A 25668-nucleotide genomic window follows, 5' to 3' on the forward strand; every position below is an offset into this window, starting at 1 on the left:
GAACAGGTACATGCATTAACTGGGATGACACAAAACAACAGGGTTCAAAAGAGAAGAATGAGTAAGGTACCATTAGGTGTCCAGCTCACCTGGGTAATGCACAAAGACACTGTAAAGAGACTGGAATCAAATAGCCATTGTGGGGAGGGGGTCTATAGCCCCCCCTACTCTATATAAACTAGTCTTCCCACGAATCCCTGTAACATGCAAGATCAGTCCTCATTTCCCATCTCACACTCTTAGAACTCCTCAATCCCTCATGGAGTTATAATGAGGATGTTGGAAATATGTTACTGGTAATAGTAATGAATGTTTCTACTTTAATATTGGTTAGGAATTCCAATTATAATGAAGTAAATAAACTTACTTCGAGAGAGATTCTCAAGGGCTTTTCCCAGTTTCTTGCTCTCTTGAAGGATGTGGTTCAATTCATCAAAATCACGGCTTTCTGGTTTAGTCCTCCAGTTCCACTTAGGATGATCTACTGACCTTGGCACTATGTTTAAAAAAAATGATTACTTCATAAGCATGCTACATAATGATAAAAACTTACTATTCATCATTACGTGAAAGACTGTATCAAGATCAGTGTACAGAACAAAAATGTTTGGAAATGGTTTTCTTGTGAGCAAACAGAGGGGAAGTTATGAAGCTGGGTTTTAAGACATGTTTTAACTGAACAAGTAAGGAAGTGTGACAGTGTTTATAGAACAAAGAAAATGCAGGTGCTGATGTAAAACTAATAATTTATATAAATCATGGAAAAACACAAGCAAAGTATATTTTCTATTATGTTTTAGCAGCTTAAAAAATAATTGCTACCTTCTTCATGAGCAATTAGTTAAATGTTTTTAAGACATTCTTGCTGTCTTCTGATAAAACAAAGAAGACTGAATACTTCTATTTACCTTCACTTTGCCTCAAATTCCCACTAAAATTACATTATGGTATTTTTCTTTTATCAAAGAACTGGTTGAATAAAGAGAGAAGACATCACTAGGCAAGAAATAGCTACACAATTGTTTTTGGAAGATGCAAAATGAACTGAGTGGTAACTGGATTTAGCAAGGTAGAGAATACTGAAACCTAGTCCCTGAAGAGAGATGCCCCAAAAAGTGGACATTTCATGCCATTTAAACATGAAAGCATCAATCAAGGAGGACCAATGCCAAAATAATAAGGATATAAAAACATAATTGCCTTCCTTTATGGAAGGATCCATAAAATGCCCACAGCATAATGTAAGGCATATCATCACAACATTTTACAACAGTGGTAATAAAGAGAACATCTTTAAAAGCTTTCAGGGACAAAAACAGCAAATCAAATTGTCATCCGACTTCTCCATAGCAATGCTTGGCCCCAGAAGACACAGGAGAAATTCCTTCAAAATTCCAACTGAAGATCACTTCTAACTTTGAGTTTTATATCCAATGAAAGAATCAATCAAGATACTTGTAAGGACTCAGAACTATATCTGGCAAGCGCTCTTTTACAGAAAGCTCCTAATGGAGGTGCTCCACCAAAATAAATAAGTAAACCCAAAACTGGAAAGACCTGAGATTCAGGAAACAGATAATCCTCCATAAGAAAAAGGCAAAGGTAAGTCTTGGGATGACAGTAAAGAAAGGATGGTCTCAGCAGAGAGCTGAGAAAAAGTCTGGAAACTAAGGAGTAAAGACTGGAGCAAGAGGACAAAGGACTACAGGAGAGAAGTCTCTAAAACCTCTTAAATGAAATAAAGTATAAAATAAAAACTAAGACAGAAGACCACGATGTATTTAAGCATATTGAGAGTGTTTAATATATACTTTAAGGCAGAGTTTGGTGAAGCATTAGTGATGGGTACAGAGAGAGCAAAGCAAACAGAAAAACAAGCCAATTATTAATTCTGGAAACAAATTAACAGTTGGCTATTTTATGGCTCTACTGTGAAAAAGGCTAATTAACATAATCATGAAAAAATCAATGCAAAGTATACATTAACCAACATCTGAAATAGTTGCCTGCCTGTACTATGAGAATGTGATGGGCCCTGGGTGTAAAGCACAATGTCTTAAAAGGAAGTCAAGAGATAATACCTCAAATTTAAAAACTGAAAGAGAACTATATAAGTATCTTGTATATTTACATATGTAGATCTGTGTACCAAAGGAAACATCTAAGAGTTAAAAGTGGTTCCACATTAAAAGCAGAACAGGAGAAAAAGAAGGACACCGTTGCCTTGTGGTACTAATTTGCTTTTTAAACCATATATATTTTTGTTTTGATAAAAATAAAATAATTTTTTAAAGTTTATATGGTAAGGCTATAAGAAAGACAGTCTCAACCTACTGAAATTTTTTTTCTGCTACCTTTTTAAAAGTAATTCAGAAATATTTATTATAATAAAACATATAGTGATCCTCTGACTCAGCAATCTTATTCTGTCTGGTAAATTATCATAAATAAATGAAAACGCTCATACTTATGTATATATGTACAAGGTTGTTTATTTTATCGGAAAGTGCATGATATTTGTTTATTTCACCAAAAAGTCTGTGGTGGCAAAACTCTGGAAATAATGTAACTGTACTTCAACAGGGGAATAAGTAAATTATAGCATATTCACACTATGGTACAGGTATGCGCTTACGGAAAAGTATAACATAGATCTGAATTTATTTGCATGGAGATATGTCCGTAATACATTTTAAAATAATAGAAACAAGTTGCTTAAGAATGTGTACTGTACAGTTTAAAGCCAATTTTATAAAGCAATTCAACTCACACATCTTATGTTAGTTTATACAAAGAAAAGGATGTAAAAGGATGCAAACTATTTCCGAGGGAGTAGACTTTGAGAGGGCTAAAGGGAGAGAGACTATCTTTCCACATGTCTCTATTTTTTTCATTGTCAAAATAAGTAAACATTACTTCTATAATTTAAATAAATCTATACTAAAAACATGCAGCTGCTTCCTCCATGTTTCTTTGTTTAAGGGACTCTGGGAAGGAAATGTCAGCTAACATCAACACACCAGTGTTCAAGTGTGGACAGTGGAAGCAGTGATTGTGATCAATGGTTTTAGAAAACACTTCCAGGCATATTGCTATTACGCCACAGGTCATTACCCAGGAGTTCCCGGGGGGGACAAGCCCAGGCACAGGGAAGAGATCAGAAGAGGAGACAGAGAAAACTGTATTTGAACCAGATCCTTCAAAACATTTACTGGCACTTTTGTTAACTTTTTTTTGAATAATTTCTCTAATCTGCATCATTACATTATCTAATTTTCCTGGAAATTACCATATCCTATTAAGATCTCATCAATTAAAAAAAATAAGAACATAGGTTTTTAAAAAAATCAGTTCCAATCAACCTCCCCAGATAATCATGTGACATGCCCCGCTGCCCACCCTAGCAGCCTTTGCAGAACTCCACCTGAATGTATCCACGTGGGCAAGCCCAGGTGAGACCAGCAGAACCGCCCAGCCCATTCACTGAACCATGAGAAATTATAAATTGTTGTTTTAACCTACTGAGTTTAGGGGAGGTCATATGCAGCACTACAGAGAAATGAACGACACCCAAGCTCTTTCCCTCAGCAACTTTTGAGAGAAACTAAGACAAATTTTTTTTTATATTTTTGTAGCTTGTGACAATTTGCTACACATGTGATACCCAATTTATCATAGGATCCAAATCTAGGACAAGGAAGGCCACAGTATAATCATGGTCTAATCAACTACACTGGATAATTTCAAAAGATGTTTCAGTAAATAATGGAAGGTGATTTGGGAAGTCATCAGCCCAGTATACAGTCTCCAGATGAGAATCTCTAAAGGTTTCTGATGGATTAAAAACCTTGAGGGACTTCCCTGGTAGTCCAGTGGGTAAGACTCTACGCTCCCAGCGCAGGGGGCTTGGGCTCGATCCCGGGGCAAGGAACTAGATCCCACACGCATGCCGCAACTAAGAAGTTTGCACGCCGCAGCGAAGATCCTGCATGCCACAACTAAGACCCAGCACAGCCAAAATAAATATAAATAAATAAATATTAAACAAAACAAAGAACCTTGCTTAGGTCATACTTAGTATTAAAACTCAGGGCTACAGTTTAAATACATATTCTAAAAAATATCCTCAGGAGATATGGAAAACAGCAGAACAATATAAACAACATAATATGACCCATAAGAGGTGAAAGAATCTGAGATTAGGTACAACCCATAACATCACTGAGACAAAACTCACCCCCAAAGCAGGAGCCCATCCACAGCACCGTGTAGATGGGCATGCTCCATTCATTCATAAAGAGGTCACTACTTCACAAAACAGCCAATTGTATATTGAACAGGGCCTATTTTGAACAATTCTTTATTATATTAATCAAATGCTGACTCACTGATACCTCCACCAATAATTTCCATCTGTGGGTTAAATAATAAATTTACCATTTCCTCCAAATAACTTTTGAGATACTATCTATCTATTTCTTTGGAACCAAAATAATTTCAATTATTTAGATCTTTCAACTCTGTTTTCTAAAATTTAATAAATGCTAATATTCTTTCCTGAAAGTTTCTCCCATTCTTTCATTTAAATATGCCGGGGGGTTCCCCAGTACTATAGATATACCTAAAATTGATAACAGTGAATGTAGTACTTCATGTCTCCTGCCTTCTGCATTTCCATATTATGACTTTTCAGACATTGTTTTTCCATCTTCATTCTCTCGTATCTACGTAACTTGTGTTTTCTATACACATGCATGGTCTTTTCATTTCTTTCCTAAAATTTTAGCAAATATACAGCTATTCCTCTTTGTATATGCTGTTCTAAATGTGCATAAATAAAATTACTGAGGACTGGTTTTAGCTTTTGGTTTTAACTGAAGCTAACGTACTTACCTCAATTTTCTCATCTGGATCACAAATCTGAAATAGCTCTAAAAGAATCCGTGCACACTATCATGCACAAGGGCCTGACAGACACATGTTCTGCTGGTTCTTTCTGCCAAGACCCTACTCATCATCCTCAACCACTCCAGCAGAACCACCACTCCACCAGATAAATAGTAGAAATGCTTGAACCACAAAGGAAAAAACTTCATCGAACCCTATGTGTCATTATTTTTCCTCTATGACAAATCAAAATTGAAAATTAAAAACATAATATTATCTTGCAGATCTTTGTACCTATACCAGTTTGCACGGTGTAAGGTGCTTTTTTGTTATCTGAAAATGCACAGCTTCTAAACATTTTAGCACTAATTAATCCTTAAATTCTCATTTACTCATTTATTCTCTCATTGGTATATAGCACAAAGCACTGTCCTAGGTTCTGGGAGTAAACCAGTGGGAATAAATGTAACAAAATTCCCTGCCCTCATGGGGATGACATTCTACAGGAGCTCACAATCTATTGGATAGGCTAACAGGTTATTTTGTTCTTCACTGGCCTAATTAATATATAGTATCTATTTTTAAGTAAGCTTTAGCAGTAGAGATGTTTTTAATGAATGTTAATGATATTTACCCCATATGAAAGTTAATGACTTAACATTATTGTCTTTTTTTCCTTTTGAGAACAATCACTTAGAAAACTTTGTATACATATTATATAAATGTTTCTGCCAGACAATAATTCAGTTAAGAAAATATCCTTTTATTCTAAAAGTCCTTTTATTTAGTTTTGTTTTAAAATAAGAAATTGACGTAAAACTTTATCAAATACCATTCAAGTATTATTTGAGATGTCATATGACTTTTCTTACTTTATCAATTTGTATAATGTACCAACATACACCTAATGGTAGTCCCAAAACGGAGAAGAAAGAATATTTGAAGAAATAATGATTGAAAGACATTCCATGAAAACAGAAACCAAAGACAGCAGGGGTGGCTATACTAGTATCAGACAAAACAGACTTTAAGACAAAACTTGTTACAAAACAAAGAATATCATACATTGATAAAAGGGTCAATCAGTCAAGAAGATTTAACAATTATTTAACATATACACACCTAACAACAGAGACCCCAAATACATGAATCAAACATTGACGTAACTGAGGTTATAGAGTTCTACAACAATAGTTGGAGACTCTTAATACTTCACTGTCAATAATGGATAGAACAACTAAACAGATCAATAAGAAAACAGAGTACTTGAACAACACTATAAACCAATTAGATCTAATAGACATATAGAGAAAAATACACAGAATAACAGCCATACATATTCTTCTTCCAAGTCACATGGCACAATCTCTAGTATAGACCATATGTCAGGCCACAAAATAAGTCTCAATAAGTTTTAAAATATTTAAATCATAGCAGTATCTTCTCTGGCCACAATGGAATGAATTGGAAAGAAAAAGAAAAAGAAAAACCAGAAAATTCACAAACATGAGAAAATTAAACAACACACTCTTAAACAACCAATGGGTGAAAGAAGAAATCCCAAAGGAAATTAGAAAATATCTTGAGACAAATGAAAATGAAGACACAACATACCAAAATTTATAGGACACAGCAAAAGTGGTGCTCAGATGGGAATTTATAATTGTAAAGCCCACATTAAAAAGCAAGAAACATCTTATACCAATAACTGATCTTAATACCTTAAAGAAGTAGAAAAAGAAGAGCAAACTAAACTCAACCCAGCAGAAGGAAGTAAATCATAAATATTAGAACAGAGATAAGTGAAATAGAAGATACAAATGTAACAGAGAAAATCAACAAAACCAAAAATTGATTCTTAAGAAAGATTTTAAAAATTAACAAGCCTTTAGCTAGATTAAGAAAAAAGGGAAAAGACTCAAATTACTAAAATCAGAAATGTAATCAAGTCTGTAACCTACAAACTTTACAGAAATGTTTTTAAAAGGGATTATAAGAGAATATTATGAATATTTAATGCCAATAAACTGGACAACCTAGATGAAATGGAAAAATTCCTAGAAACAAACAAACTACCAAAAGCTACTCAAGAATAAACAAAAGATTTATAATAAGTAAAGACACGGAATCAATGATCAACAACCTCACAACAAACAAAGTCAAGCACAGGACAAGGTGGCTTCATTGGTGAATTCTACCAAACATTTAAAGAAGAACTGACACCAATTCTTCTCAAACACTTCCAAAAAAATAGAAAAGGAGGAAATACATCTAAACTCATTCTATAAAGCCAGCACTGCCCTGACACAAAAGACAAAGATATGAAAAGAAAACTACATACCAATATCTCTTCTGAATACAGATGAAAAAATCCTCAACAAAATAGTAGCAAATCAAATTCAGCAGCATATTAAAAGGATTATGGAAACACGAAAGACCTGAATAGGCAAAGCAATCCTGAGGAAGAAAATGGAGCTGGAGGAATCAGGCTCCAGGACTTCAGACTATACTACAAAGCTACAGTAATCAACACAGTATGGTACTGGCACAGAAACAGAAATATAGATCAATGCAACAGGACAGAAAGCCCAGAAATAAACCCACGCACCTATGGTCAATTAATCTACAACAAAGGAGGCAAGAACATACAGTGGAGAAAGACAGTCTCTTTAATAAGTGTGCTGGGAACACTGGAAAGCTACATGTAAATGAATGAAATTAGAATATTCTATAAAACACAAATAAACTCAAAATGGATTAAAGACCTAAATGTGAGGCTGGATACTATAAAACTCTTAGAGGAAAACATAGGAAGAATACTCTTTGACATAAATCGCAGCAATATCTTTTTGGATCCACCTCCTAGAGTGATGAAAATAAAAACAAAAATAAACAAATGGGACCTAATGAAACGTAAAAGCTTTTGCACAGCAAAGGAAACCATAAAGAAAACAAAAAGACAACCCACAGAATGGGAGAATATATTTGCAAACGGAGCTACCGACAAGGGATTAATCTCCAAAATATACAAACAGCTCATGCAGTTCAACATCAAAAAAACAAACAACCCAATCAAAAAATGGGAAGAAGATCTAAATAAATATTTTACCAAAGAAGACATACAGGTGGCCAAAAAGCCCATGAAAAGATGCTCAACATCACTAATTATTAGAGAAATGCAAATCAAAACTACAATGAGGTATCACCTCACGCTGGCCAGAATGGCCATCAACAAAAAGTCTACAAACAATAAATGCTGAAGAAGGTGTAGAGAAAAGGGAACCCTCCTACGCTGTTGGTGGGAATGTAAATTGGTACAACCACTATGGAGAACAGTATGGATGTTCCTTAAAAAACTAAAAATAGAGCTACCATATGATCCAGCATTCCCACTCCTGGGCATATATCCACAGAAAACCATAATTCGAAAAGATACATGTACCCCAATGTTCATAGCAGCACTATTTACAACAGCCAAGACATGGAAGCAAACTAAGTGTCCATCGACAGAGAAAAGGATAAAGAAGATGTGGTACATATATACAATGGAATATTACTCCGCCATAAAAAAGAATGGAATAATGCCATTTGCAGCAACATGGATGGACCTAGAGATGATCATACTAAATGGAGTAAGTCAGACAGAGAAAGACAAATATCATATGATATCACTTATATGTGGAATCTAAAAAGATGATACAAATGAACTATTTACAAAACAGAAACAGACTCACAGACTTGGAAAACAAACTTATGGTTATCAAAGGGGAAAGGTGGGGGGAGGGATAATTAGGAGTTTGGGATTATCATATACACACTACTATATATAAAATAGATAATCAATAAGGACCTACTGTATGGCACAGGGAACTCTACTCAATATTCTCTGATAACCTATACGGGAAAAGAATCTGAAAACGAATGGATATATGTATATATATAACTGAATCACTTTGCTGTACACCTGAAACTAACACAACACTGTAAATCAACTATACCCTATATAAAATAAAAATCAAATTTAAAAAAGTATTTATAAGCTGTTCCCATGCAATAAAAACTAAAACTAATAAGTGAACTCATTAAAAAAAAGGATTAAACATCATGACCAAGTGGGATTTATCCATGAATGCAAAAGTTATTTAACATAAGAAAATAATCGGTATAATAATTATGTTAATATAATCAATTTTAAAATGAATGATTATTTTGATTGATGGAGAAAAAGACTTTTGACAAAATTCAACATTCTGTCATAATAAAAGCTCCCAATAAACTAGGAGTAGAAGGGAATGTCTTCAATATGATAGAAGACATTTACGAAAACCTCACAGCTAATATCATGTAGATCAGTAAAATAATAAAAATTTCCCCTTAAGATGAGGAGCAAGAAAGGATGCCTGTTTTCATCACTTCTATTCAATACTATTAAAATTTCTATCCAGACCAAGTAGGCAAGAAAAAGAAATAAACAGCATTCAAATTGGAAAAGGAAAAGGAAAACTATCTCTACTTGCAGACGGCATGAACTTATATGTAGAACAGCCTAAAGAATCCACAAAGACATGGTTGCAGCTAATAACAAGCTCAGCAAAGTTGCAGGATATAAGATCAATACTTGAAAATCGGCTGTATTTCTAAACACTACCAATGAACAATTGGAAAAAGAAAATAAGAAACAATTCCATTTACAATAGCATACAAAAGAATAAAATACTTAGGTATAAACTTAACCAAGAAGGTGCTAGTCTAGTACACTGAGAAGTACAAAACACTGTTCAAAGAAATTAAAGAAGACAAATAAATGTAAAGGCATCCCATGTTCATGAATTGGAATCCTTAACAATGTTGAGATCACAATAATCCCAAAATGATCTATTAAGAGAATGTATTTCCTATTAAAATCTTGATGATCTTTTTTAGCAGAAATGGAAAAGCTGATCCTAAAAATCATATGGAATTGCAAAGGACCCTGGATAGCCTAAATAATGTTGAGAAAGAAAAACAAAGGTCAAGTACTCACATTTTCCAATTTTAAAACTCATTATAAAGCTTCTGTAATAAAAACAGTGTGGTACTTATATAAGGATAGGCATATAGAATAGTGAAATAAAACTGAGAGTCTAGAAATAAATACATTCATTGCCAACTGCTTTTCAACAAGGGTGCCAAGACCATCATTTAATGAGTAAAAACTAGTATTTTCAATAAATGATGCTGTCCAACAAATGGACAACTCAATATCCACATATAAAAGAATGAATTTAGACCCCCTACCTTACATCATAAACAGAAACTAACTCAAAATGAATCGAAGACCTAAATTTAAGAACTAAAACTATGAAACTCTTAGAAGAAAACATAGGGGTAAATCTTTATGGTCTTGGATTAGGCAAGGGTTGACACCAAAAGCACAAGAAAAAAAAAAAGAGAGCGAGAAATAGATAAATTGGGCTTCATCAGAATTAATAACATGCATATCAAAGAATACTATCAAGAAAGTGAAAAGACAATCTACAGAATGAGAGAAAATATCTGTAAATCATATATCTGATAAGGGTGTAGGATCAGAATATATAAAGAACTCTTGAAACTCAAGGAAAAAAAGAGTAACAACTTACTTTAAAAAATAAACCAAGGACCTGAATAGATATTTCTCCAAAGAAGATATACGTATGGCCAAGAAGAACATGAAAGGATGCTCAACATCATTAGTTATCACAGAAATGCAAATCAAAACAACAGTGAGGTACCACTTCACACCCATTTGGATGGTATAATATTTTTGTTATAAATAGAAAAAAACAAATGTTGGTGAGAATGTGAGGAAACTGAAAACCTCTTACATTGCTGGTGGGAATGTAAAATAGTACAGCCTTCATAAAAAACAACTGGCAGTTCTCCCAAAAGTTTGAACATACAACATGACCCAGCAATTCTACTTCAAGGTATATACTCAAAATAATGGATAATGAGTGTTCAAACAGTTACTTGAGCATGAATGTTTATAGCAGCACGATTCATGATAGCAAAATGTAGAAACAACCAAAATACCCTACAATAGATGGACGGATAAACAAAATGTGGTATATCTATACAATGGAATGTTATTCAGCCACAAAAAAGGAATGAAGTTCTGATACCTGCTGCAATGGGAATGAACCGTGAAAATATGAATATTATGCTGGGTAAAATAAGCCAAACACAGAAAGATTACACATTATATGATTCTATTAATATGAAATAACTAAAACAGGTAAATTCACAGAAACAGAAAGCAAGTTCCCAGGGGCTAGTGGGAGGTAGAAATGCTGAGTGACTGTTTGTTACAGAGTTTCCTTTTGTGATGATGAAATGTTTTGGAACTAGAAAGAGGTTAGGGTAGCACAGTATTTTGAATGTACTAAATGCCACTGAATTGTACATTTTAAAATGGTTAATTTTTGTTATGCTAATTTAACCTAAAAAAAAGCATTTTAGAGTGATTTGTTATGAAGCCATGGTAACTAGAACATCTCTAAAACTTTTTTGCCTCTCCAAGGTCACAAAGTTATACTTGTATGTTTTGTTTTAGAAGTTTCATTGTTTTTGTTTCCATCTTTAAGTCTATGACCCATCTCAGATTGATTTTCAGTATGAATTAAGGTAGGGATCAACTTGTGTGTATTTTCCGTATGAATGTTCAATGTTGAAGGGATTTTTCTTTTCCTACTGTATTGCTTAGATGTCCTTGTGGAAAATCATTTGACCGCATACGTAGGTCTATTTTTAGACTCTTTATTAAATTCAATTGATCTATTTGTCCATCCTTTCACCAAAATCACACTGTCTTGATAACTGTAGTTCTATAAGACTTGAAGTCAGGTAGGGTAAATTCTCCAAACTACTTCATGTTTTTCAAGATTGCTTTAGATAATCATGGTTCTTTCCCTTTCCAAATCAATTTAAAATAATACTGTCAATTTCTATGGGTCAAATACCTGCTAGATTTTGGATAGGGATTGTACTTATTTCAATAGGAGATTGTTATTTATTTCTGTTCCTCTTTTCTTGCCTTTGTTTTGGGAGAATAAATCAAAAAATTGGGGGCATCCTATTTTAATAAATGTATTAACTTTTTATTTATGCTTTTTTGTGCTTTTTAGTGGTGCTCTACATATTACAATATACAGCTTTAACTTACCATGGTCTATGTTCAAAAGATATTCTATTACTTCAGGAATAATTTATGTTTCAACAATACATTTCCAGTCAATAACTCTGAATCCTATAATCTTATTGTCATGTATAAATATCTCTACATATATTATTAAATATTCATGATACTTTGTTATTAATTTCCTTTAAAGAGCTAACAGTCCGATGGAACCAGAAGTTGAGAGTAGGTCACCTGAACAGAAAAAGATACCAGATGCCAGTCCACCAGTAACATTTTGTGGCTACATAGCATCCCATAAATAGCAAAGGCTCTACAAAATGAAAGACCTTACAGCATTCTACCCTCAAGGTGATGCGATCCAGGACTCAGCCCTTTAAAATAAGCCCCTAGGGTTATGGATTTATCACTGGGAGAGGGGGAGAGAGACAGACAGAAAGACATTTCCAAGGACAGAAAGGGAAATGTGAGACTGAGAACTGACTGATTTCATTTTTCATTTATTCCTTTACATTTTTTTCATTTAACACTTATTAATTGAGCCAGGAACTATACTGGACATTACTGGGAATATGGTTGTGAACAACACGTTCAAATTTTAAACTTGCATATTTTTTTAAATGTTGGGACCAAATTTTATAAACCAAACTGGTGAAGCAGGATAATTTAGCTACAATCATAATTTTAAAAGAACATTTGTAGTTTGTAGTACTTCACATAATTCTCACAAGAACTTTGTGGTTGATACAATACTTTTTATGAGTACCACTATATAAAGAAAGAAACTCAAGGAGTTAATTTCAGTCATTTTCACAAATGACCCAAATTCAGATTCCAGTTAGCACATAATGATTTTTCAAAATTTTCAAACAAAAATAAACATTTTCTACCTATTCCTTTTCCTGTTTAAATTAAAATCAAACATCTCACTCTGTAACAACCACAAGAAACTGATGTGTAAGAACAGCTTTCAAGCTCTCTTGTCTTCCAAGAATAACTGACTTGCTACAAGATCCTAAGCTACATGACATGTTTAGGCATACGTGGTGGTAACAGAGCACTGGAAAAACTTAGTGGCTAGAAAGGCAGTGGGAAAGAAGGAGAGGCATTGAGAGAGAAGGGGTACTTATCATCGTGGGAGAGAGTAAATATACAAGCTCCAGTAATAAATGGATAGGGCTTCAGAGAGATCCTGGGTGAAGGATTTTTTTTTTAATTTTGTTAAATGTTTTGAACAGAAATCTTCTTTGCTTTCTCTCTAAGATATTTAATGTGCTTTTATGTCCTTTATTAAATGTAGGGTTGGTATTGCTCTGAATGTGATAAAACACTGCAACTATTCATGAGGCAAGGGACCTGCTCCACGCAGTTTACATTCTTAAAAGAATATTATACTCAAAAAGATCTAAATCACTTACATATGCTTGAGAATGAGTAGCTATATATAAGTAAAGCCCCATGTTAATGCTGAAACAAATGTCAAATTCATTAGAATAGCCAGAATATCAGATAAAAAACGTGGCTTCAATTCTTACCTTTTCTTCATTTTACTAACACACACTTACATACATTAAGTAATATCTGAATGACAAACTTCCTTACATGATTTTGATTCTGGTGATGGTGGAGAAAGACTAGACACGGCAAGGTCGCTTTTTGACTTTTTAGGCTTCTTTGCATTTAACTGCCAGGGTTTATCATAGTTTCTGAATTCTTTTCTTGTTCCTTTATGTTCTGTTAAAACAAAAAAAAATACATATAAAAACAGTAGTGATTTCATGATTGGCCAAAAACTAAATCCATGAAGTAATTAGATATACCTGGCAAAAGCTATGTCACCTCATATCAAAATAATGCAAATGTCCCAAAGTATTACTTGCTTTATTTCTCCTGTAAATTTGAGTTTTGAATTTGATATGAATTAGCTTATATATTAATATGGTTAAGATCATGCTAAACTGGGAAATTATTCAGAAGTCTTTTTAAGGCACAGATTACTTAAAATAACACTGTATACATGGGTGTCATGGAATAAAGCCTTGTATTCTGTTGTAAATAAAAACAGCTAAATGTTAAATTTTACTCATTTGATGCTACCTTACCTGTATTCACTGTGGCACATAAAACCACTGGTGCTCACCTACACTTCCTCCATAGTATCCCTCATTTTTTCCACTGTTCTGTTCAAGAAAGAGTAGTTCAACCACCTTTACTGAAAGCTGTAGTTCCCCTTCAAAGGTGGTCAGTGTCATACCAACTTCCAAATGAAATGATCTTTCCAGGAGTTCATCTCTCTTAACTTCTTTGCATTCCATATTTTTAGACAGACTTATATTGTGGAATTTTTTCTTCTCTTATTCTCAGGGCATTACATTCTCCTCATCCCCATATCACCTATCTAACTGTTCCTTCTCTTACTCATGCTTCCTTATCTTTCATCTGTATGACATTCCTTAGCTTCCTTCTGCCTTCTTGTTTAAATTTAAACAGCCTCAAATCATCCCAGCTCTATGGATGACTCATAAATCTTTCTCTGACTACCCACTTATAAATACCAAGTAGACATCATGAAATATTATAGGGATTCCTCAAATTTTCATGTTAAGTTTGTACTTAATGAGCTGTTATCCAATTTTTTTACTTCCAACATCCCATTAAATATCAAAAGAGGCATAAATATTCTAAAACACTAGGAACAGAAATATTGGTCTATATTCTGCCAGAACCCAGTAAGTATTTCCATACATAGAATTAAGACAAAAGATCGGCATATCAGAAAGAGACTGAAAAATTTCTAGACATCCACAATGCTTGCCCCTAGCTCAGATTCATCGCCTTATATTGTTTTACAATCTATCCGAATTTGTCGTTTTACATACAAACTAGAACCGTACTTTCTTCTAGTGCAACATAGCTAAAAGAATAAAGAATCATGGACACAAAACATAGCATCTCATGATACAAAGAAAAACTAAAAGGAGCCAGAAACAATGATATATTGGATTTTGTGGCTTTTTAAATTCTCCACTATTGGAAAGAAAAAAAAAATCCACATTAATTTAAATATTCCAGCAATGATATTTTTCTTATTTAGTCAGTTAAAAAGAGATGAGAGACAGAAAGTCACTTGTCAGTCTAGCAGAGACCTACAGGATTTGACTGATACTGGAAAGTTTAGTAGCAACCATGATTTCACCTGTCTCCCACAAATTTTTGAAAACGAAACGGTTCCAAGCTATATGGTGAGCGAACAGAAAAGAAGAGTCTACCTCCATTATTTATTGACAAACCTTAAACTAGACAGAACACTCCTCATTTAAATTCAAACAAACAAAATAAATATCATTTTAAGAAGGAAGATTTAATATAAAAAACAAAAATACATCATTCAAAATACAGAGGAAATTCACAGTTTGGGGAAAGATTTACTATGAAAAAACCTTCAAATTTTAGAATGTGGCTATTTTATCTTCTTAAGAAAAAGAAAATAGACTCTGTGAAGCAAAAAGAAATGAGAAAAGAGATAAAACTATAAAAATATAATTGCTAAGAGAAATTAAAGAAGATAAGGAAACACTGACAGGAAGCTAAAATGCAATACGTACCAACATTTAAATTTGTGTACAAAGCCAGAAAGAGAAAAACAATACTACAGAAAACTGAATCAGTGACACAGAGAACATGCTTGACAAACCTCCCTAGAAGTTCCAATGAAGTAAAGAAAACTCAATTTACACATAGTTGATTTTCTTGAAGAAGAAATCAAAACAAACACCACAGAAACACTAACTAAGGACATAAGAAGAAAACTGTTCTAGGCTGAAGACCTGGGTTTGCTAATTGAAAGGATTCACTGAATAAAATGAAAAATTAAAGAAAAAAGACAAAACATCTAGATGTAGTCCCAGTAAAACTTTGGAATATCAGAAATAAAGAAAAAACAAATCCCATAAGTATTTAATAACAGAATATCGAAAAATGAGTAAAAACAAGGTTGCTTTCAATTTTCTCCTAGACATTAAATGACAGACTTCTGAGAAGATGTTATGTCCCAAGATGCTGGATACATTTAAAAGCAAAAAGAGGGCACCTTCAGATACTTTCAAAAAGTACTGACCTATATATTTTGACGATTGAGACATTTTCTAACTAATTAGAAAAAGCACCAAAAGAAATAATTCAAAATTACAGTTACAGTTTAAACTGGCATTATTTACTGTCACCTGAATTATAACTTCATCAGTTAATATTCACATCCAAGAATTAGTCTATGCTTTCCTTCTCCCTCCTGCCATACCCTTCCCTCTAAAATCTTTCCTCTTCACCTTCTGGGGCATACGTTCCACGGTAAACAAACAGCCCTCTACCTTCAAATCCCCTCCTTCAAGTCAGGAGAGCCACTCATTCTTTCCACAAGGGCACTCCCTCCTCTGCAGTTTCCTGGAATGGAGGGTGTTCATTCCCCCACGTGTCACCTGCCACAGACTGCGTTTTTCTGGTCCGTCCACGTTAAGCTGAAAGTCTCTCCTCTCTTCCGGTAAGTGCTGCCTGTCTCTACAGCTCACCCCTCTTCATTACTGCACCCTCATTCCTGCCGCAGCCCTACTCGAGACACTGGCACCGTCACCCTTGACCTTTTAACAGCGAGAATGAAACCCTGGTGACCTCTTAATCCTTAAACAAACCATGCACTGAACCTCATACTTCACTGTCCTCCTCAACTCCAAAGAGCTTCCCTTCCCTGGACATCAGACACCCCCAAACTCAGGTCACCCACAGGATGTTCCCATCATCCGGAATCATTCCACCTCAAAAGCCTTGATCCCAAATATCACAATTTCCCTGTCCTTCTCAATCTTTCATGTTTTCACCACACCTCCCCTTACACAGGCCTCTCAAAGGATTTTAGCTCTCTGACTAGCTTTTTATGTCTACACCGTTTCCTTGTTCCCTACCCGCTCATACCAGACCATGTGCTTTGATCACTTGCACAATTCACCCACAAATACTCTCAGCTCCTTTGCAGAACTGCTCTTCCACCCTCCCTCCTCACTAGGGCACGACTACAGTTCTCATCAGTCTCTCATAAGGCTTTTCTGTCCCTCCTCCCAGCACTTCTGGGCACTGTGGGGAAAAATCACAATCTTGCCCATGGTTTCCATGATTAATTCATGTCTTGAACTTCAGAGAAGCCCCAGAACTGCTTTAGTCTTTTTTATTTTCCTTTGCTAACTCTTCTTTTCTTCCCCATGGTGACTTTTCACAATTAATATCATTCACTTCAATCTCCCCTATTCAATCCCCAAACCTCTTGCCCTCAGCAAACAACCTCACTTCCTAATAAACAGGCAGAATTTAAGGCAAAAGACCCTTGCCTTCCCCTAGTCCATCTCCTATTCTAAATATGACCACAACGTCTCCCATTCTCCCACTCACATGGTTTTATTGTGCACAATCCGGAATGCCATACCTGCGACTCCTGCCTTAAGCCATTCCCAGAGTTTTAGACTCATATCCAACAGCCTGCTGGAATTACCTACTAAGATACCCCACAAGAAATTCAAATTCATCCAAAGGACCTGGACTTATTATGGGTCTTCATAAATTTAGTCCTGTGTTCCCATCTTGCTTTATTAAACAAGCACTTATGCCATTACCCTAGTAAACTGGAAGTTATAATAATCTCCTTCCCTCTCCAAGCAATGAGTCATGAAGCACTTGTGCTAGTCAGAATTCTAAAGTGATCCCCCCTGATATCTGTCCCTTGATGTTATGCCCTAAATAATTCCCTCCCTTTGAGTGTAGACAGGACCTTTGACCTGCATCAAACCAACAGAATATGGCAAAGGTAATGGGATGTCAATGCCGTGATTACATCGTATTATATAAGATTCCATTTTAGTAAACTTGTATGAAAGAAATTCCCTTACTTGTTAAAGAAATAAGCTGCCATGATGCAAGAGTCATGTGGCAAAGAACTGTGGGTTGTACCTATTTGCTGAAAGCAGCCCCTGGCTGAGATCCAGCAAGAAAACAGGGACCTCAGTCATACAGTTGCGAGGAAATTAATTCTGCCAACCACCTGAATGAGCTTGGAAGCAGATTCTATTCCAGCCTCCAACACCTTGATGTGCAGCTTTGCTGATTAAACAGAAGATTTAGTTAAACCCTGCACAGACTTCTGACCTGTGAAAAATGTGAGATATTAAATGTCTGCTGATTAAAGCTACAGAATTTAATACACTACTGCCTCTCCAGATATAATTTATAAATATGGGCTCCTATCAGCTTCAATGAGCTCATAGATGTTTATCTGGTCCACCTTCAGAAGAATGGTGCCTTCTTTGCAGCTACAAACCAGAGCCTATGCCTAAGAGCCACCCTACTAGGAATCTAACGATAAGACAGTGAGGCCAAGAAAAACCAAGAGTCCCCTCTTTAGTACGCCAGAAGCCCATATTCTAGTTTCCTGTATGCAGCAGAGAACTTCTGTATGGATAACTAACACCAGAGTTGTCTACATTCTTCAGAGGATACCCTATCCCCTACCCACTTTAGGCACCAATGTGAGAATACAGCCAAAGAAAACCAAAATCCTTTCACGGGATCCCATAGAGCATGAAGAGAAGAGAAGCGATGGTGTTATCTCCAGGAGCATCTGGAATCCTGTCAGTCAGATACCATGGGAGTCAGGTGAGGAGTCAGCTACCCAAGCAACAGGTCTGGGGGGAGTGGGGATTTGGGTTTGGAAGTAAATACTAATACCAAACGAACAGACCAGGGTGTAGAAGAAATAAGCTGTCGGACACACATTTTATAAATAAAAATCAAAGTCACGTCTACCCAATTATATCACTAGTGCTTATTGGGGAGGTAAGCCTGTTGCATACTTGGTAAGGCTGGTTCCCCAATAGAGTGAATAAAGCTTCCTCAGGTTGAACTTACTATATAAGGTAAAATTAGAACTCAGGGGGGCTTCCCTGGTGGTGCAGTGGTTGAGAGTCTGCCTGCTGATGCAGGGGACGCGGGTTCGTGCCCCGCTCCGGGAAGACCCCACATGCCGTGGAGCAGCTGGGCCCGTGAGCCATGGCCACTGAGCCTGTGCGTCCAGAGCCTGTGCTCCGCAACAGGAGAAGCCAAACAGAGAGTAATTATCCATCTGGGCTACAAAACAGGTAACTCTGTAGAAATCTACTGTTTACCTTTCTACACAGACGAGCTCCATAAGCACTTAATTCAAATTCTTCATTAAAAGATAAGAAGTTTAAAAAAAAAAAGATAAGTTTAAAATAATTAGTTTTCATTCATATGAAATGAAAGCTTTTCATGCAAATCTGAATCTTATTTCTATTCAGACTGAATACAAAGATGCCCATATTTTGAAGCTAATACATAACAATATATTCAAATTCAAGAATATTTTTTGACAAATTTTAGCATACAGATGAAGTCTCCGATGAATACTTGAAACCCTAGGTAACCACCTAGATTTACTCATTATAAACAGAAAGACTTCCGTAAATTTTAGTTTAAATGCATTAACATTAACTGTAAAATATATTTTTCATTTACCTAATGTTTCACTTTCTGCCCAGAGAGCTGCAGATCCAGATAAAGTTCTCTGAAGGTGTCCACGGTTTTCTTGTTTAGACTGAAGATGGTCAATGAGAAATGGGATTGGCTGGTCAGGTGTCTCAGTAATTAACTTGGTCATTAATTCCTGAAGGCAAAGTAAAGCATACGTTTACATCTAATAATAATAGCAAACACGTATATATAACTTATTACTGCCAAGCACTACAACTAATTTAATCCTCATAATAATCTTTTCAGGCAGGCACAAGTTATTGCCCAAATCTTGAGGAAACTAAAGTGCAGAGAAGTAAACTGTGTTACACAGCTAATACATGGCAAAGCCAAGATATATTTATTTTTATTATTATATTTGTCCAAAAACGTACTAGGAATTTATTCTAAAAAGAATTTTCAATCTCAGATTACTATTTTGAGAGATGCCATTATATATTAACTTTTCAATAAACCTCACCATATGCCTTATATACCAATATCATTGTTCTTTCTTAACTATATATAAATATCCCTAAATGAAGAAAATGTTGTTGGAATGAAAGTAACAAGTCACAGCTTCACAGCAACCAAAAAAATGTCTTCAACTGGTTCTCCATCAGAAATTCCTTTTTCCAAAAGCCCTGATGGGCATTCATTCTTTCTTGTTCTTGTTCTTTCTTTCCTTTTTTTTAATGAGTGAAGCGATGGAGAGTCCCATTTTTAGACAGCCCTAAGGATGCTTTAAATTGGGGAGAAATCTGCTTAAGGGTAATCTCTACACATTGGTTTTGCCAGTCAGGAACAGCAAGAGCAAGTGCCAATTTATGGTCCATTAGAATCTCCAGACTGTTCTCCGATGCACGGCTGCCCAGCCGACTGAACATCACTTCGTGCTGTGCAACTGGGTTTGCGAACTTGCATGCACCACTTTAGATTCATATTAGTCACAATTCATCATGTTGGGTTTAGCCCAGAATTCTAGTCTGTCAATTGTCATTCTAAGTTCAGATTCTGTGAGAGGCGGTGGTTCTAGTGATACACTGGGTATCAGGTATTAGGACTGCTAATGGAAGGGATACTGGAAATTCCCCATCCCCTTGTCTTTCTTTGTTGGTGGCCTATTTCCTTTGCCTTGAATGCTCTTTTCCGGGATGTTCAGATGGCTGGCTTGTCATCATTCAGTCTCTAATGATATCTTCTGAAAAAAGCTTACCCTAATGAATCTTCATAAGCTTTTATCACTTCTTTATCTTCTTCGCAGTATTTAGCAACTCTCCAGAATCATCTCATTTAATATTTGCTCATCAGTTTGTGCCTGACTCTCCTCCCCTGCTACTACAGCACTAAGACCAAGAACTGGCCTGGTTTGATCTCTACTCTCTCCTAAGGGTCTAGATTCTACCTAGTTCATAGGTGGTGTTCAATGAACGAATGAACATTTGGTTTACTGGCCCCAGGTAAATATTAGAAATTAAAATCCCTTACTGTCCTAATAAACAATAATTAAAGTATCCATAAATTTCTTAGCCCGGCAAAACACACTCTTCTGAACTCCTACACAAGAAACTGCTGTCATATCTCAGGGATATTTGTTGACATTTATAATAGTCTAGAAACACATGGATTTATCTGAGTACAGGCTAAATGGATTTTATAGATGACAAGATTCCAAGTTGATCTCAGAGACATGGATAAAGTAATTCAAGGTATTTCAAAAATGTGCAGACTGAACATAAAGTTGGAACTAAAAAGAGGAAACGATTTCTACTATGAACACACTGTGAAGCAAAATATTTGTCAGACAAACGTAAGATGTTTTTATATTCTAAAACATAGGTGAGCAAACAACCAGTTGGAAAAGGTCTTCTTTACTTCTGTTATTTAAAGTCTCAATTATTATGGTTATAACTTAAGAGGTCATTCCTCTACATGGTAGAGCAATGCAAGGTTCAATTAAAAACTTACACAGAAGTGGAACATAATTTAAAACATTTTAGATTTTGCTGCTGTAGAAAAGATGCATTATATTCTATTTAAATTAACTGTACATTACAAAAGCTATGAGAAAATAGAGAGAAAAATAAATAGAAGGACCAACTAGATTACTCTTGTCACAGAAGGCCTGGGCACTCCGATAAAGCAAAATTAGGTCAGATAACAAGGCTTTAAAGCTAAAGCAATTTCTACCCTGAAATCTCTGAAGATCTCATGCACTTTTTTTTTTTTAACTTTCAAGTTAGATGGAAAGTTTCTGGGTTTTTTTCCTTTTAAAATAAACTGAAGTGTCCCTACATTGTCTTTAGGAGATGGACCATACAGTCACAATAGACCAAGTAGTCACTGTTAATTTTTTTTAAATAGCATCCGTCTAGTAGCTAGTTTTGGATACCCTTATATTCCATGAATGAATATACGAGACTAAAGACACAGGACAAAAACCGTCGCAAACAAAATGAAAAGAGCTAATGTTTGCAATAAGGTGTATTGGGTATCTTGGTTGATCAAGAGTCTAGGTCTAGATTATTGCATTTATAAGAGGAATTACCCTGCCTCTCACTCAATCCATGTATATCCACTGGCATTCGGACTTTAATGATTCTGAGGACTTAAACTCTTTCCCAGACGTGAACACTTTAAATCCTTAGATTTACAAAGATGCTACCGGCAATAAAAAGACTGGTTTCCCCACTAGGACTGAGACACACAGAGATAGAACCCAGGGGCCGACAGATTGAGGAGATGAGAAAGGAGCCGCGCACCTTGAAGGTCAGGTGGAAGAGAGACACCCGACCGCAGAAGGTGGTCAGGGACCGGCCACCATAAGGAAAAGAGTATTCCAGAAGCGCGGGCCAGTGTCGGGGATGGAGGCCGAACGCCGTTAGGGAATGTTCCGTGCTTCCGGGGAGGGAGAGCGGGGCTCATTTACTATTCTTACCCTGAGCGTAAGAGTTGTGCCATGGAACTCCTGGGTGTCAGAGCCTGACCAGCAGAGCGACGCTGCATCCGGCCTTCCCCTACTGGGCCACCAGTCGCCCGCGCGGACGCCAGCCGGCGCGGCAACGACGCGCTCGGCCGACGCCGCCCGCTCTGCCGGACGGCGGCCCCGCGCAGGCGCACTCTGGGGCGCGGACTCGGGCGCAGAGGCGGGTCCGGGGAGTCTCGCCCGCCAGTCCCGAGCCCTAGCGGTGCCCGAGCGCCTGAGAGCAGGCTCCCCAGCAAGGGTCCCTGGGGTGTCATCCTCTTCCTGCCCCGGAATGCAGTCGCCCCCGCAGCTGTCCCGAGGGAGATACACCGACGTGGCTTTTGGGCCGCTGCCCCAAGCCTGTCCCGGGACGCCCTCTGCAGAGCCCGGGAACCCTGCCACGGTCTGGATGGCGACCCCAGCGCCCCGGGAATTGGCTGCAGTGTGCCAGGGTATCCCTGTATGTACTGAATCGTGTCTGGAGCCAGAAACCCCACCCTCCTGCCTTGCCCACACCAGAGACTAAAGCCTCGGACCCAATGAGGATGCTTCCCAGCTCGGAGGACCAGGGCCCGGTCCCCGCCTGACGGTTCCTTGACGAGAGCCCTCCCCAGAGCTCAGGTCTTAGGCTCAGAGGCTGCCCTGAACTTTGGCCAGAAGGTTTGGAGGGTCCCCGCCTGAGCAGCTTCTACAAATACCCTTGCCTGTCAACCAGGAATCAGGCCTGTAGTATGGGCCGCCTCCTCCTTTGCTCCTTCGGTGGTCTTCAAGCTTTCCTTTAGCGGAGGAGCCCTGGGAGGTTTTGGCTGTGGGCATGAATAACTTGAAACATGGAAATGGCAATAGCTCTCCTGTTCTGGAACAAAAACTTCGTGGAAATTTTAGGCCAAGGGCTTGGGAATTGATAAAATAAAGGTATTAATTTTAATGTGACCCTGTTTGCACTCAACGGCTAGTTAAAGATGGGGCATTCAAGTTGCAAACAAAATATGTTAGCAGCTGTCCTCAACAGAGGATTTAACTCATAGTTAATTGATATCAATAATATTACCGACGTAAGCGAGATGCAATAGAAGAAACAGGATAAGGCAGCGATTAGACACAGAAGCTTTGAATGAAATCTTATGGACACTTTTTCAAATCACTCGTCTTCTACTTAGTAGCTGTATGACTTTGGGCAAGAAACTCAATCACTTTAACGTTCAATACTTCATCTACTAAATGTGGATGATAATAGTACCTACATGATACGGTTGCCAGGAGGATTAAATAAGATAATGATCGTAAAGCATTCATAAAGTGCTTGGGATATATGTAGCCTATTGTGATAGGAGGCCTAACATTTTCTTCTAAGGCTGGGAACTGTTTCCCAGAATCTTCTTTATATGATCTGGGTTAGAGTACAGTATCCCAATGTGAGGAATTCATAGAAGACTTAGAAAGTAAGAGAAGCAGAAGAAATTATTCTCTGGAGTTGATTGCAAGCAGATGTGACGGCAGATGAGGGATTCACATCAGCTTCCCAGCAAATTTGTGGAAACCTCCACTGCAGACTGGGATAGCTGTGGGAATGGTACAAAAGTACTGGTGAACTGCAGCAGCTTCCAGGCAAGGAATTGAAAACCACTTGCTTTGGATATCCAGGTGGTGATTTTCAGGGTGGGCTCCTCCACCTTTGGTGACAGACAGCATTTCTCTGGCCTCTGCGCCCCGACCTTCTAACTCTCCATCATGCAAACTTATTTGTATTAAACCTTATATGACCCAGATACGGAGTTGCTTCTGTTTTCCTGACTAAACCCCCCTTAATGATCTACCCAAAGGTGGTGTTAGCTACTATTTTCAAGTTTATTATTGCTTTTATATATTTCTATATTATTTTTATATATTTATATGTTTATTATTACCACTACGGTTATTACCATTTTTATCAGATATTTTTATAGCATATGTTTTTGATAGACTATGTACATTGCATCTTTTTATTGATTATAAAACTTTTACTTTTTCTGATATACTTTTTCTGATTTACTTTTCTGATTATAAAACTAATTAATGCTCTCTTAATACAGTTTATTATAAACTGCAGTCTTTAACTTCATGAATATTGAGACAGCCCCTGCATTGATATGTTTCCTTTTTTGTTAATTATAATTTTGTTACCAATTCAAATATATTTATTTTTAAAACACAAATATATAGGAAGATAACATTATTTTTTAAAATTTTGAAAAACAATCTAGGGAACATAAAGCATTAATTACTGACTGCAAATTTGTATTATACATCATGTGAATACATGGAAGTTAGGCCTATTATAACCTTGTACTATATAGAGCATGGCCATAATTAATAAGTTGGAGAATGAATGCTAACTAAATAGCAATAATGACTGTCACAAAATACATTTTAATTTTAATGTCCACTAGATAAAAGCGAAACCATGAGTGAGTTGGTAGCTCATCACAGTCATTTATTATTAAATAAGGTGTGAGTAGTTAAGGGAATGAGTAATCAGGCAACAGTAGAAAACATTTTAATAGATTCTTTTCATCTGATGAAAGCTATGGAATCTCTTGGTTAAAAAACCAAAAAGTACATGTATACACACAAACATCAAATCTTACATAATATTCCTGGGTGTTTACCCATCCATGGGCTAACGCTCTAAGGTTTCATTGACCCCAGGTTAAGAATCCTTGCTTCAGGTCACACAGCAAACAGACAGCATGGCATTCTGCCTAAAAATTTACTTACTTACTTAACTTCTTACTTGGGAGTAAGTTACTTCTTACTTCATTTCCTGAGAGGTAAGTACTAGCCTCAGTAGAAAGTTATCAGGAAACAAAATTAAAACCATTTCCAAAATCTCAGGACTTTCTCATCATATAGTGTTTTTGTTAAATCAATAAATATACAGGATATTACACTATAGTAATAATGGAGGTGGTGTCAATCAGATATATTTTTTACTCAACACCATAATTATCTTAAATATTAATTGGCATGTGGCACATTACCATCTGTAGAATATTTTAGTTCAAAGCTGGCATTAAGATCTGACGGCTGAATTAATTCATTCTAAATCTGCATG

The 25668-nt window shown here is 36.4% G+C and overlaps 1 protein-coding gene across 1 annotated transcript in view; it reads right to left on the bottom strand.

Annotated features, from left to right (window-relative positions):
- LOC307176407 (uncharacterized protein C8orf34 homolog) overlaps positions 1-25668 on the bottom strand; it is a 333767-nt gene that overhangs the window by 263153 nt on the left and 44946 nt on the right. Inside the window, 3 exon segments of the mRNA XM_079902445.1 lie at positions 368-496; positions 13646-13777; positions 19616-19763. Coding sequence (XP_079758571.1) covers positions 368-496; positions 13646-13777; positions 19616-19763 — 409 coding nt within the window.

Source organism: Stenella coeruleoalba (genome assembly GCF_951394435.1).
Source record: "Stenella coeruleoalba genome assembly, chromosome: 17".
In the NCBI taxonomy this organism is placed as follows: domain Eukaryota; kingdom Metazoa; phylum Chordata; class Mammalia; order Artiodactyla; family Delphinidae; genus Stenella; species Stenella coeruleoalba.